The 13,661-nt window shown below is 39.6% G+C and overlaps 1 protein-coding gene across 3 annotated transcripts in view; it reads right to left on the bottom strand.

Moving 5' to 3' along the window:
• Positions 1–13,661, bottom strand: part of LOC124952836 (thyroid receptor-interacting protein 6) — a 91,655-nt gene that overhangs the window by 38,624 nt on the left and 39,370 nt on the right. For all 3 annotated transcript variants that reach the window (XM_047503329.1, XM_047503330.1, XM_047503328.1), the window contains 2 exons: positions 5,513–6,136; positions 943–1,151 (listed from right to left, as the gene is read on the bottom strand). In XM_047503329.1, the coding sequence (XP_047359285.1) occupies positions 943–1,151; positions 5,513–5,899 (596 nt within the window). In that variant the 5' untranslated portion in view covers positions 5,900–6,136. The remainder of the gene's footprint in view (positions 1–942; positions 1,152–5,512; positions 6,137–13,661) is intronic.

Below are 13,661 nucleotides of genomic sequence, written 5' to 3'. Positions count from 1 at the left end.
TTCTATCGACCGAACAGATACATTTATTCTAAAGTTAAAAAGATTCTTCTTCGAGAAACTGTTAAGGTTACCGTTATCGGGGCTATATTACTGCATGCGCCACTATTCGGCCATTTTGGATGGATTTCTTATGTTCAACGAGATGCGGAAAATATAAAATTGTTCAATTTATTTTAGAGTCCTTTTCTTCGTCGAACGGAAATCCAATATCTGTGTTGTATCAACGGTTTCGTATTTTTGCTTCTTCTTTTTTTTTCTTTTCCTTTTTTCTTTTTTTTTTTATTTCTAAAATAAATATATACTCGTGATTCAGCGAAACGACGACGGTTAACTTCGATTCGTTGGAATAATCCATTTTCTTTAATTTCCGCGTATCGTTCTCGAATATCGATATGTATTCCTTCTCTTCTGTCTTATCGCTCTTCAAATATCGCTCCGTTCGATTACCTAGCTCGCTATCTCTGTCTCGTCGCACGACTTTTATCGTAATTAATACTTTATCTTAATTAACACGGTACGCATTATCTATACTCCTACCTCTCTTCATTTTTCTTTGCTCTTTTCTCTCTCTCTTTCTTTTTTTTTTTCGTTCCTACCATCGTTCGTTCAGTCGATCCAGTAATTTTTTCGTCTTGTGAGTTCGATATCGAGCCACAGGTTTTATCTACAAACTTATTGCTACATTGCATTCCGTGCACCATTCGTCGGCAAACGTTTATCATAAGGTCCTCATTCTTGATATTCGATATTGTTTTCTGAATGTTATCCCCTGTATTTAAAGATCGTTTATAATCTTGGCTTAATGTCGACTGCTCTTTGAAACATATTTCTCAAGTATTTCGACTTATCAATCTATCATTATAGATTATGTTGAGTTTTTTGAATCGTGATAATGAATACGTTATTCTTTTTGTATTAAAAAATAAAATATCGATCGCTTACCTTCTGTAGTCGTTCTTGCAGAGGATCATGCCGCTTCTGGTGTAGCACGAGTGGCCGATTTCCGCTAGGGCCGCATTACAGTATGTGCACTTCAAACAGCCATTATGCCAATAGCGATCCATCGCGAGTAACAGCCATCTTTCGACTATCTGACCGCCACAACCCGCGCATAACTGAGTGCTCGTTGGTGCACTTGGACCGCCTTCTTGCTGCAGAAGAAATTTCATATTAGTTCGGTGCAGTCATGTAAATTCGTAAATTACTAAGACAATATTAATGGAGCACGATCTGGCAATAAGAAATGACATTTAATTGCCACATGCGCAATATCCATTTCAAGCCAATGGATTCTTAAGCCTTTAAGTTTTTAAATTATGCCATTAAAATTGTACATTTGTAAAATTACATTTCACGTTCTGCATCGATCGCCAAAGTCACGACATTTTCGAAATTTGGGAGAAATTGTGGAACTATCAGAATGAGCACCACTGCGGGGCGGAGGGAAGGAGGAAGGCTAACGGATGGTTTCCCATTCTTCTCGTGTCCAACTACGCAGTGGTACTCCGCGCGCTTTGGTTAAGACGATACTTTCCTCTTTCTAAATTGGTCAACCATATTTTTTTTTTTTTTTTTTTTACGTGTGTGTACGACAAACTAGAACCATCATGGCACCTGCGCACGAGTATAATACGTGATTAAACGAGATTGTATCGCAAAAGAATATAATCAACATTCGTGTATCAAGATGATTATTACGAAACTATTCAGAATGAAAATATTGCTTTTATAAGTTTGAATAATTACTTTATTCGAATCACGCCTGATTAAATTCTATCTTTTTTTTTTTTTTTTTTTCGTAATATAAAATCGTTAGAAATCTAAGTATTCTTAAGAGGAAATGATAAAATTCATGAAATATAACAATTGATCGATTCGGGAAAACATTTGTAGAGCTCGTCACGCGGGACAAGTTTAGCGTGGGTTAGTAAGTAAAACGTGAGAAAGTTCAAGGCGTGCCTTCTTTGCATTAATGTAACCGCGTCTGACAAAAAAATGTCCTTGCAGCACGAAGTTGGTTCAAGCAATAATTTATTAGCCTGGAATGCCTCTTGTACCGTCGTCGAGAGTAACGCGCCTTGAGAAACTATTGTCGCCAGCACCAAGTCAATTTCCGTGATGCAACGTTTTCCTCTCTCTCTCTCTCTCTCTCTCTCTCTCTCTCTCTCTCTCTTCTCGTGAACGCGTGCGCGCGCGCGCGCAATCCTACTCTTTCGATCTCTCTCTCTCTCTCTCTTCCCTTCTCTCTTTCTCTCTCTTTCTGCTCGTGGTCCCTGTACGTAACTCGTTCCATCCCGCGCACTTAATTAAGCCTCTTTCGTCGTTGAGATTTTATCGAGACGGCGAAACGAGGCGCTACTAAGTAAAGCTACGAACAATTGCATAAACATAAGATCTCATGGCACCGTTGCGGAAACTTTGTCCTGCGCGACAGAAAAGCGCGCACGGTGAGAGTTAGAGAATATAAGAAAAGAAAAAGAGAGAGAAATAGAAACTGTTCAGGCGAGTTCCGACGTTTTAGTTGTTCAACAAACGTATCTTTATCGATTTAACCCTTTCTTTGTAATCCAATTGAAATAAAATAAATTCCTAATTGAACTTTTATTCCTATGAAATCCAATGATCGAGATAATTGGATTTTAGAATACGCGACAAATGATTTGCAACTTTCACTTTCGACAATTTTTTACTTCGATTTTATATCACTTTAACGAACTTTAACAAAATGGTATGTTAATCTTACAACAATGTGTCAAATATACCATTTGTTGTGCGAGACGCACGTTCTTGAGAGTGTTTTGTCGAGCGCTCACGAGGCCCGCGGGAGCCTTATCTCTGAAACCGGTCGAGCCTAACGAAACAAAACGACGATTTGTGCGGAAAAAGGTCCACTAGAAACGATTCTCCTTCGGCCACGTCTCTCGCAAGTTCCGTTCCGTATAAAGAGAATCTTCTTTCGATTTCACTTTTCATGAAAAATATAATTCATTCTCAATCCGGGTTTTGTATCCAAGTACGTTTTTTTTTAGAAAAATAATGAAAGATCGGATTTTCTTCCGAACAGTTTCGAAAAAACCGGATCTTTGTTCCCTCAAAATCAACAATGTGTTTCATACACATTAGAAAATCTTCTTCATTTTGATACAACATAGTTTCGATAAGAAATTTACAATATGTATCAAGAACTTTGCCGATCGTTCTCTAGCCGTCGCTAAACGATCAGCACAGCACATGTACAATGCTATAAAAACAAGAAGGATTCTTACAATTTTATCCCCGGGAAAACATTTGATTTGATTCATCCGCGAGGTTATGGTGCTGTAATGATGCGCGTGAACCTCCATGATCTTTGAACTATCTTGCACAGAGAAAGTATTTCTTCGTTCAACAAAATTCACAAATTAAGAACCAGCACGCATTAACACACTTCCCTTTGTAAATTTATTTCCACCGTTCTGATGAAAAGATTTTAACAAAGGCACTCGCGTTATCGTCGCTTCCCATCCGTGAACACGGAAGGCACAAAAAACTGGACGAGAAACACAAAGAAAGAGAGAGAGAGAGAGAGAGAGAGAGAGAGAGAGAGAGAGAAAAGTATCGAAATAATCGCACCGACAGGTGAAACACTGTGTTCCGTAAGTGTCTTTAACGCTAACCGTAGAACCTCAGGAATTTCACGGCTGTGAAATATAGGCACTGAGAAAGAAAATAAACGGAGTTAAGTAACTAAAAGGAACAGAGATGGAAAGAAGGACACGAATGTCTTGAAAAAAGGAGTTCGTGTTCGTGATATATCCAAGAGTGTCGCGAACAAAGATTGCGAGAGAGAAGGAAGGAAAGAAACGAAGAAGGAACGAACCAGTTCCGACCGAAGTCAGAACCCAACTGACTGGTCTGACGATGCTTTGGGCCCCTCTCTCTCTCTCTCTCTCTCTCTCTCTTTCTCTCTCTCTCTTTTTCTCTGTCTGTCTCTTTCTCTCTCTTTCTCGTACACACACACACACACACACATATACACACACACACATACATACACACTCTCTCCCTCAACAGACCGTAAGAGCGTTGGGGCCCTGGGTTCAGGTACCCTGAGAAGGCAAGACGGGCCGGTGTGGTGGGGAGAATAAAAAGGCGAGCCTAGAAAGGACCTAACTAAGGCTGAAAGAGGGGACGGTAAGAGCGGTCCGTGGAAGAGCGTGGGGGAATAAAGGGAAGACAGAAAGAGAGAGGGAACACTGTAGCCTTCCCTTGGCATCCCCTCTGCCCTTATTCAATTATGTTTCTCCATGGTAAATGCCCATATTGTTACGTTTGTCAATGGCGAGCTAAGTGAGGATCACATAGACGGATAATGCTTGGTGAATTCTAACTTCGCGACCCTTCGCCTTTCTCTATCTTTCTGTCTTGTCTTCCTTGACCGTTTCTCTTTGCTTTCTATGCCCGTCTTTTCCTGACTATTTTCAAAAGGTTCTTGGTTAAATCCTGTGAAGCCACCTGTACGCACCTTAGAGAGAGATTTTTCGTTTCAGGGTTGAACACTGAGGCATGGATCAAGCTTGAATGATGCTGATGGTGTTTATTACTGACTTCGATGGATGATGGGAGACGTAGGGATGTCAAGTGGTCTGGCTGTCGTGGAACTCAAGGGTCAGGAGAAACGTTTTGTTATTCAGTTGAAGTCAAAAAAGTTGATTTCATAAAATCTTTAGAAAGATGTTTTAGTTGGTTGAATATGAATTGGATCATTAAAATTTTATGAAATGGGGAACGATTTCGCTTTGTTTCGTCATCAAATAAATCTTCTCAATCGAAATCTATTTCTTCAATATTTTACAAATTAAATTTTTATGAATAAAGTTTGCTACGTTTCGAAGAAAACACGATTTTATTTCAAAGGTAATTTAGCAAATTTACAATTGGAATGTTTGAAGAATCGTTGTGTGCACGATAGAAAGTATCTTTCGCAATAAAGATCCGCACATTGATTATTATATGGATAGTGCGATACTAGTTCCAAATGCTTCCGCTTAAAGACTTTCTCCCATGGTCATTCTCGCGCGACGGATGAACATAGAAAGTAGAGTTTGATCGCATTCAAACGTGAAAACCGTTTGCTGTGTGTTGTTTTATTATTATTATTATTTTTTTTTTTTTTTTTTTATTAATGATATCAACCATTGTAAAGATTAACATCTTTATCTCTATTGAAAAATCTGGAACATGTTAACTTAATTAACAGTGCGACAATATATAGTCAACTTTATTTATGTATATCTTATCTAAGTTACATCAAAAAAAAAAACGACAGGTGTACTTCCGTTAATGACTGTGGTAACGCTGATCTTAACGATCGACAAGAAATAATTTATTTTTGTTGGCTACTATAGTTCTAAACAAAGTATTCTTAAGAAAAGGGACAAGAAGTGACAAAGTTGGAGTTGTTCTATCGCTATAAATACGAGGTAAGTCGATGGAAGAAGAAAAGTTGTAAAAACTAAAGTAGGCATCTTACCTTAAGCGTACAGTTGTTATTGTGATTGACCGGTGGGTAAGCAGGATGACCTGGTAGATGGGGATGAGGATGTCCCGGATGGTGCGGATGGTCGGTCATCATACTACCGGCTCCATGGTGATGTCCATTGGCGCCCATACCTTGTCCTGCCTGTAGAGAGCCATACGGAGTAGCCGGGTCCGTGGCAACTCCATGGGGTGGCGAATGAGGACTCGGTAGGTCCGGGGTTGTTGTGGTGCCTCCACCACCGCCACCACCACCTCCTCCGCCGCCACCGTTCGCTCCATAGCCATGGTGAGGCCCACCGGGGCCTGTATGATGCGGACTACTTGACAAAGACGAGTGGTGGGGGTAGGCTGCGGGGTGGCCCGGGTGGTGGGGGTTCATACCAGCGGTTAGAGCGCTCGCCAGCTTGACCGATGAGAGGTGGGCCCAAGGAGCCCACCGACAGCTTGTCACGACGAAAAACAAAAGCTTTTGGGTCCTACCTCTCGCTCACTCTCTTGCTTTCTCGCTCTAACTCCCGTTTCTTCTTTTATCTTGCTCCCACTAACCCCTTCGCGGACCTTACTGTGGTCCGACTATACGGAAACCGGTTCTCTTCTTCCGGTTCTCTTGAATTAACTGAAACAAGAAAGATAGACGTCGTTTTAGGAAAAAAGTTACAAGTCTTTTTGCTAATATAACGAATCAAATTAATAAGTTCCTTTTTATTTTATTGTGGTTATTAATTTGTAGTAAAAAAAAAAAAAAAAATTTTTACTAACGGGAGAAATAATGCACGCACCTATATTTCTCGTTCGAATTTAATTCTTTTTTCCGTATGGTTGTGCGATGGATCGTAGGCGTGTCAAGATCAAAGGCCTAATTTTCCGGCTGTTAATTTCGCGTTGGGATCAAAACTCAAACGAAAAAAAAAGAAAAAAAAAAAAAAAAAGAAAATAGAAAAAGAAATGAGAGAAAGCTTCTAAAACCATCGGTCAGTGTTAACGGCTGAACGCGCGTCTCTTTTTTCCCAATCAAATTCGTCCGATCGCGATGATGGGGTTGTAGTTTGGGACGAAGGGGGATGAGGTGAATATGTGGATCGAGAATGGCTCGAGGGCGAAGTATAGTGTGGGTGGATGACGGAGTTCGAAAACGAAGCGTCGCATTGTCACGTCGACGAACAAAGCTTGTTCTAATTACTCTCCTTTATGATCTTTTCCGGCATCCAGTCGAATTTCCTCGGCCAACGTGGCCGTGGCTCTATTCTCTTCCTACGGAAAATGATCGCGTTAGCTCGTTATCCTCGTTATCGTTCGCAGTGTAAGCGTGAGAGATCGTGTAACCGGCTGAAGTGCCGCTTTCCCTAACGGATTAACAAAATGATGATTCTCTGAGGAATAGTTAAGGATTATTGGCTTTCAAGAAGAAAGTCATTGCATCACGTTCGATTAGAATGAATGGAATGAAAAAATATAATGGCATTGCACTCGTCGATATTAGGCTTGTGTTTGAGAAATATTATTCGCGATTTTAAAATGCCATAGATACTTTTCCCAAGTATCGTATAATATCGATTGGTCAATATTATTTTGTTTGTGCAATTGATTGCGAGTACAAGAGCGTACAAATTTCTAAATACTACTGGTCGATTTTATCCTTGTCGTTGTTTACATTAATACAGTTTTCCATAAACTATTCACACGATAAATTGCAAGTAAAAAAGAATCATGCTGGACAAAGCATCGTTAAGTCTTCGAAGCGAAATGCAAACACGTGGAAACTCAATGAAAAGCGAAATTACTTGGTGAGGGAATGAAAGACAGAGAGACAGAAAGAGACAGAAAGACAGAGAGACAGAGAAAGAGAGAGAGAGTGAGAGAGAAAAGTGAAACGTATAGAAGAGGGTTGGAAAGGACCATTAGAATTCAAAAAACGACTGGGTCCCTTCGTTAAGAAAGCGTGAAACCCGCGTGAATCCCTCTACGCGACACGCCCAGTTTAATTAACAATAATCGTCCTTTCCCAGTAAACGCAGCGGGTCGTTGTGCCTCGATCGGCATGCTGTGTATCGTCCGAAAACTTGTGCGTGTCCTTTTCCTTGAGGATAACGAGCACCTTATTCTTCTTCTTCTTCTTCTTCTTTTTCTTTCTTCCTTGGTCTTCCCTCTCTTATACCTTCTTTTTCCAGCCGACACCGGCTCTTTATTTCAAACGCCGTGTCAAAAAATACGAGCTATAACGGTTCTCTTCTCTCTCTTTCTCTTTCTCTTTAGCTCTTGGGCCGTCTATATCTATCCATAACTCGAGAGCGTGCACGTACCACCTGCCAGCTGCTGCATCCAATTAAGCCTCACAGCGTTATGCGCTAATTTCACTGTTAATTGTTAACCGTTCATTATTAATTACCCGTTCGCCTTATCGGAACATCTGCACGGGCAGGCTTCATTGGACGCCTTGCGTTGACAAGAGAGAGTGAGAGAGAAAGAGCTTACTTTATTACTCATAAATGAATGTATTACGTTGGTAGTGCTGCTGATGATACAACGAAGATGGATATACCGAGAAAAGACTGGATGAAACAGAGGGAGAAAGGGGCAGAGAGAGAGAGAGAGAGAGAGAGAGAGAAAACGAAAGAGAGATAGAGAGATAGTAAGTAGGGAAGAGAGGTAAAGAGAAGGGTATTAATTAGAGAGAGAAATGTATTTTCCGCGTATTAATACCTCCCTGTTTTGCTCTTTGCGTCTGAATCATTACGCAGATTGCCGCGTAGCAACGATATTAATCCCGAAGTAGCGGATATTTCATGTATAACGAGGCCATGTGTGCCTGAGCCCGTTATAACCTGTCGTGACGAGAACACGCGTCTCGATCTTGCGCAAAGTCGTTCTTTCAGAATCGAAATGATGGATAATGATGGAAATTTTTCAGCTTTCTTCGAATCTACAAGACCAATGGAATATAAAAGAGCTAATCTAGCTCTTTAATTAAATTTTCTGTAAATACGCCGTCAGGATTATATCAAATAATATAAAAGTTAATAATGAATAATATTTCGATACAAATAATTATCTCTATTCGCCATCTTGAAACATTATGATGGTTACAAAGGCATAACAACGGCATTTCCTGTCATGAGGACGATATGAAAAGAATCTAATAGAATATTGTATTGCACGAGAAGGATACACCATAAAATAGTTTATCGTTCATATCGATATACATACATATGGCGAAGAAAGAAATATATATATATATATATATATATATATATATATATATATATATATATACGTATTGAGCTAGGATTTTAATTATATTTTTAAATAAATAAAAGATTTTTTATTTGTAGTAAAAAAAAAAAAAAGAAAAAAAAGGAAAAACATTCGTTCCACGAACACAGATATCTCTCAGTCACTTTCCAATAAAATTCAATATGAATTGTGTTATTTGGAAAATTTCAAGCCTCAACGTATTTATTGTTCGTCAATGGAATGTTAGAAAAAATGAAGAAAATATAGGAAGAAGAGAGAGAGAGAGAGAGAGATGTAGAGGGAGGAAAGTAGACAGAAATAAAGGAAGATGAGAGAATTCAGTATGGATTCAACAAATTTACGACCTATGACCCGCTCGATTGCACGAATTTCGTGCGAGCTTTCGCGGAAGTGCGACGGTCGAGCGATAACAAGATGAAAACGAGGGAATACACCGGTAATTACTGAAATGATAATGACGAGGAGAACGACGACGACGGCGGTGCGGTGGTGCGGTGGTGCGGTGGCGGCAGCGGCGCGACAGTGTCGTCGTCGTCGTCGACGACGACGATGGAGAAGGACAACGACAGAGGGAAGAAAAGGAGAGATAGAGAGAGATAGAAAGAGAGAGAGAGAGAGAGAGAGAGAGAGAGAGGAGAGAGAGAGAGAAGTGGAGAGAGAGAGAAGGGGGAGAGGAAGGGAGAGCACGATCGGCTGCGATAGGGATAATTAACGATCACAATCGTACGAAAATGAGAACGGGGCGAGTGCGACGGTGACGATAACGAGCGGTCCAGCGATCTTATTAGCGATAAGCGACGATAACGAGGGCGCCTCGTTCCATACGATAACGACGGCGTTCCGGTGCTTGTAACAGTTGGAAAGGAACTCCGTCTAAAGATTGATACCGACGGCCCGGAACTCGTTTTCGATGCTAAACGCTCGTCGTCTCTCTTCGACGACTTCGTCCCACTGTCCTTCGAATTGCAACGTAATCTTCGCCTCTTCTTCTTCTTCTTCTACTTCTTCTTCTTCTTCTTCTTCTTCTTCTTCTTCTTCTTCTTCTTCTTCTTCTTCTCTTTATTTTTAATCCTTTTCATTTTTTCTTTCTCGTTCAACCACCGTTCATCGACAAAGCAAAAAAATAAATGTTTCACTGTTAATTAGTCTAACGAACATATATTGAAGAAGAACGGTTGCTTTAGATTTTACTCGTCGATTTGCTTTTTCTTTCTTGAAAGATCTTGATACGATAAAGTGAATCAGGTGATTTGTTATCAGTGAGTACTCGTAATGATACAAGTAGATCAGCATAGTCGTCAACCTTTGATGGACGGAAATAGTATCATGGTTAGAAACTTACGATTATCTTTTTGTTCATTTAAATATATACTTTATAAACATTCCTATCTGATATAATAAATCATTCACCAAATTCCATTCTAATGATAATTACGCGAACGCTAAGAAAATATAGGTATACGAAGTGTTTGTTAAATGTGTTCTACGATTCGTATAATAGTTAAGCCGAAGGGAAAAGAAGGAGGCGTCGAACGTAGGAAGATCATCGGTGTCATGCAAACGTATAATTTCGACCGTCTCGCGCGAGTCCGCACCAGAGATGGTCTTTGTTCGTAGAAAAGACTTAAGATAAGTCTGGTACCTACAAAACACTACTACGTATATACTATATACGTTTATACTATGTATATACCTTACATATATATATATATATATATATATATATATATATATATATATATACACTGGAAGGGAATGCTCCGGTAATGACGGTCAAGAGTCGGTACCCTCCCTCTACTCTCCTCTTCTTCTCAAGCAATAATTTTCCCCAGGGAATGGTTCAGGCATTCCTGTGCAACTGGCCGGCAACAATAAAATAAAGCATTTGTATCTTGTCATAATGCCCTCCTCTCTTGTAACTACGAATACTCTCAGCGACGGCGGAAGATTTGCTTTCCGTAATAAACGTTGTTTCGTGGACGAGAAGTAAAGAATCATCGAACTCTGTTCCAAGGAAGATAAGGAATAAAAGAGAGAAAGAGAAAGAAAGATGATCTGGAGCAGAAAGAGAGCAGGGTCCCACTTGGAGATGCAAAGAAAAGAAAAGGAAACTAAAGAAAATAGAAAAACATGAAGATAGAAGATAGGCCGGTTCTGAGGAGAGACAAAACTCAGCGCAGGTATGTAATGATAACTTGTGCTGAGTTATAATGACCAAGAGACTAGTAAGACAAGTCTGAAAATAATCTAATTATTGGTATAAATGATTATAGTAATTATAAATGAAAAGAGAAAGAGAGAGAGAGAGAGAGGGAGAGAGAGAAGGTGGTTTTGATTTTTGGTTCTGGTTATCTTGTGGACCAACTATTACAGGTATAACTTAGGAGGGCGTACAAATGAAAAGGCATACACACTGTTGCGGCCCTCTTTTTCGTGGAACCGGCATGCCCGCGAGAGAAAAGGAGGTGGAGATAACGATGAGAGGAAAGAGAAAGAAGGAGAGAGGGAGGATCATCGGGTGGCCGCGTTTCTGGTATGCAATTACGTAGAGAGGAACCCCGACAGCCGGAAGAATCGGTCCGTAACGTTCCTCGTGTATGCAACAAGTACGACGCGATAGCTCTTTGCCCTTGAGGATCACTTAATGACGCCGCGCGTAGCAGATACATTTATTAGCTGCGTTCCATTGGGTGTTCTTTATGATTGTCTTTTTTTTTTTTGTGCTACGTTGCCTTACTCGGCAGGCATCGTAGTTAGTGATTCATATGATGAATTCGTTCTACGGGTGAATACTTTCTGCTATGTTTTTCCTTCTAAAGTCACATCACCTTTGTCTTTGATAATACTTATTAAAAATAAATATAACTTTTGTTTCTTTCTTTTCAACTTACTATTAGGAATATAAGTAATTGTAACTTTTATAAAGTAATTGGTGTTTATATGATTTGTCATTTAATTAATTGTCTTGAACAATGTAAATTCAGAATAAAGTATCACCATAATGTATTATCATTTTAAAATAGTACAGGTCCAATATTTAAGAGAAATCGATGTAAGACCGTCGTTTAGAAGGCCACGGTTATGAGCTCACATAAGATACAACAGAATGCCCTTAGACCCTTAATACGTATTTAATTAAGCGTGGCATAGCTGAACGAAGAGATAGAATGAGGGAGAGTAAGAAGGATGGTAAGAGGTAGGGATATATCGAGAAAGAGAGAGAATGAGAGGTAAAAGGGGTGAGGGGTCGGGTTTATAGTGGATATCAGTAGAGGGCACCATAACTCTTCCGCCTCCAGCAGAGCCAGCTCGCCGGCACTTATGCGCGCACCTACCGCTATGGAATTTCATCCTCGCCGTTGCGACATAAATCTCCGTCGCATTAATGCCCCGTACGTAGGTACGGCCCATACAGCAGCCAACGGAGGCTTCTGCGTTTCGGTGTGACGGCCTCCTAATATGCTCTCTCACTCTCTTTTGCACTTGCGTGCATTTCTGAGATTTTTCCTTGGTAGGGGAAGTCGGACTGTTTGTAGAAACGCGAACGAGTACTATTCCATTGGTCCTGAAGTAGCACTTCATATTAGTATCATTTGCTAGTTATTATATAGTGTTTTATAATACCGAGATAATATTTTTAGATAACGGAACATCTCGTTAATTCGTCATTGTTATACAATCTCTATTGGAAATACTTTTTATCTTTTTTGTTTTGTATAAATAAAAAATTGGTATATCAATAATCGATATAAGTTCGGCAGTTAAATAAAATGTATAAGATGAAGCTTGTTGAATATTGTCATGGACATGTAAGATTTCCATTGTTTTCTCCAACAAGAGTCAAAGAAATGCTATATTCCTTGGGTCAATTCGTAAAGGAAGATGGGACTTTCTTAGTGTCTCTTTCGTTTGCTTGAGAGAAGAAGAAGAAGAAGAAGAAGAAGAAGAAGAAGAAGAAGAAGAAGAAGAGAAAGAGCGAGGAACGTTCCGGCATTAAAGTTAAAGTGTAAAAGTGTTATTTGCGCACGGCTCGGTGCGGGCAAGCTGTACGAAGCGAAGCCGATACAGGCTTCGACCCCCGACGGCCCCCATAAATATCCGGTAGTGGCAGCTTGTTACTACACACTATGCGAACTTCAAACCGACCACGACACTCAATATCTCTCGACCACTCGTTCGTCAGGATTCCGCTAGTTCTCTATCTCTTTCTCTCTTTCCATCCCTCACACCAGAGTTTATTTGCTCTGCTAAAAACTTTAATCTTCTTTCTTTTACTGAAGGATCGTTGTCATTTTCCAGAAAACTCACAAACACTTTGAGAATTAACATTTTTTTCTTCCATTCTTTAAACTACTTAACGATAGATATCTTTTCGTTTTCTTGTATATTCTTTTTCAAAATCAATTCAATACGAAAATAATCTTATTTAATTATATTTCTTGGATTTTTATTTTATATGAATGAAGAGTAAAAGAGTTAAGAGGACAGGTACACAAAGATACATAAGATGGACATAAGACAAGAGTGAGAGGGCAAGTATCAGGGTCGACGAGCAGAGAGTGCGGAACTGGAATCGTTGCCAACCACGTGGATGCGGCGGGTTTTGTTTCTAAAAGTGTTCGCATAGCGGTTCAGTCTTCGTTTGAAAATAACTATGTTGGCTGGCTTTAGCCTAGGATTAAATCGTACCGACGCATCATTGACGCAGAATACTTTGATTGAGTAGTCTCTCTTTGTCTCCTTTTTTCTATTGATATGAACAAGAAGATTAGTTCACTATCTTTAACATTTAATTATATAATCGACAAGTGCAATCCAAACAAAAAAAAAAAAAAAAAAAAAAAAAAAAAAAAGAAAAAACTTTATAGATATACGTATAAAAATTATTA

This window comes from Vespa velutina, chromosome 11 (genome assembly GCF_912470025.1).
Source record: "Vespa velutina chromosome 11, iVesVel2.1, whole genome shotgun sequence".
NCBI classification, from domain to species: Eukaryota; Metazoa; Arthropoda; class Insecta; order Hymenoptera; family Vespidae; genus Vespa; species Vespa velutina.
The sequence above is the reverse complement of the archived record's forward strand: the minus strand, read 5'-3'. Positions and strand labels throughout refer to the sequence as shown.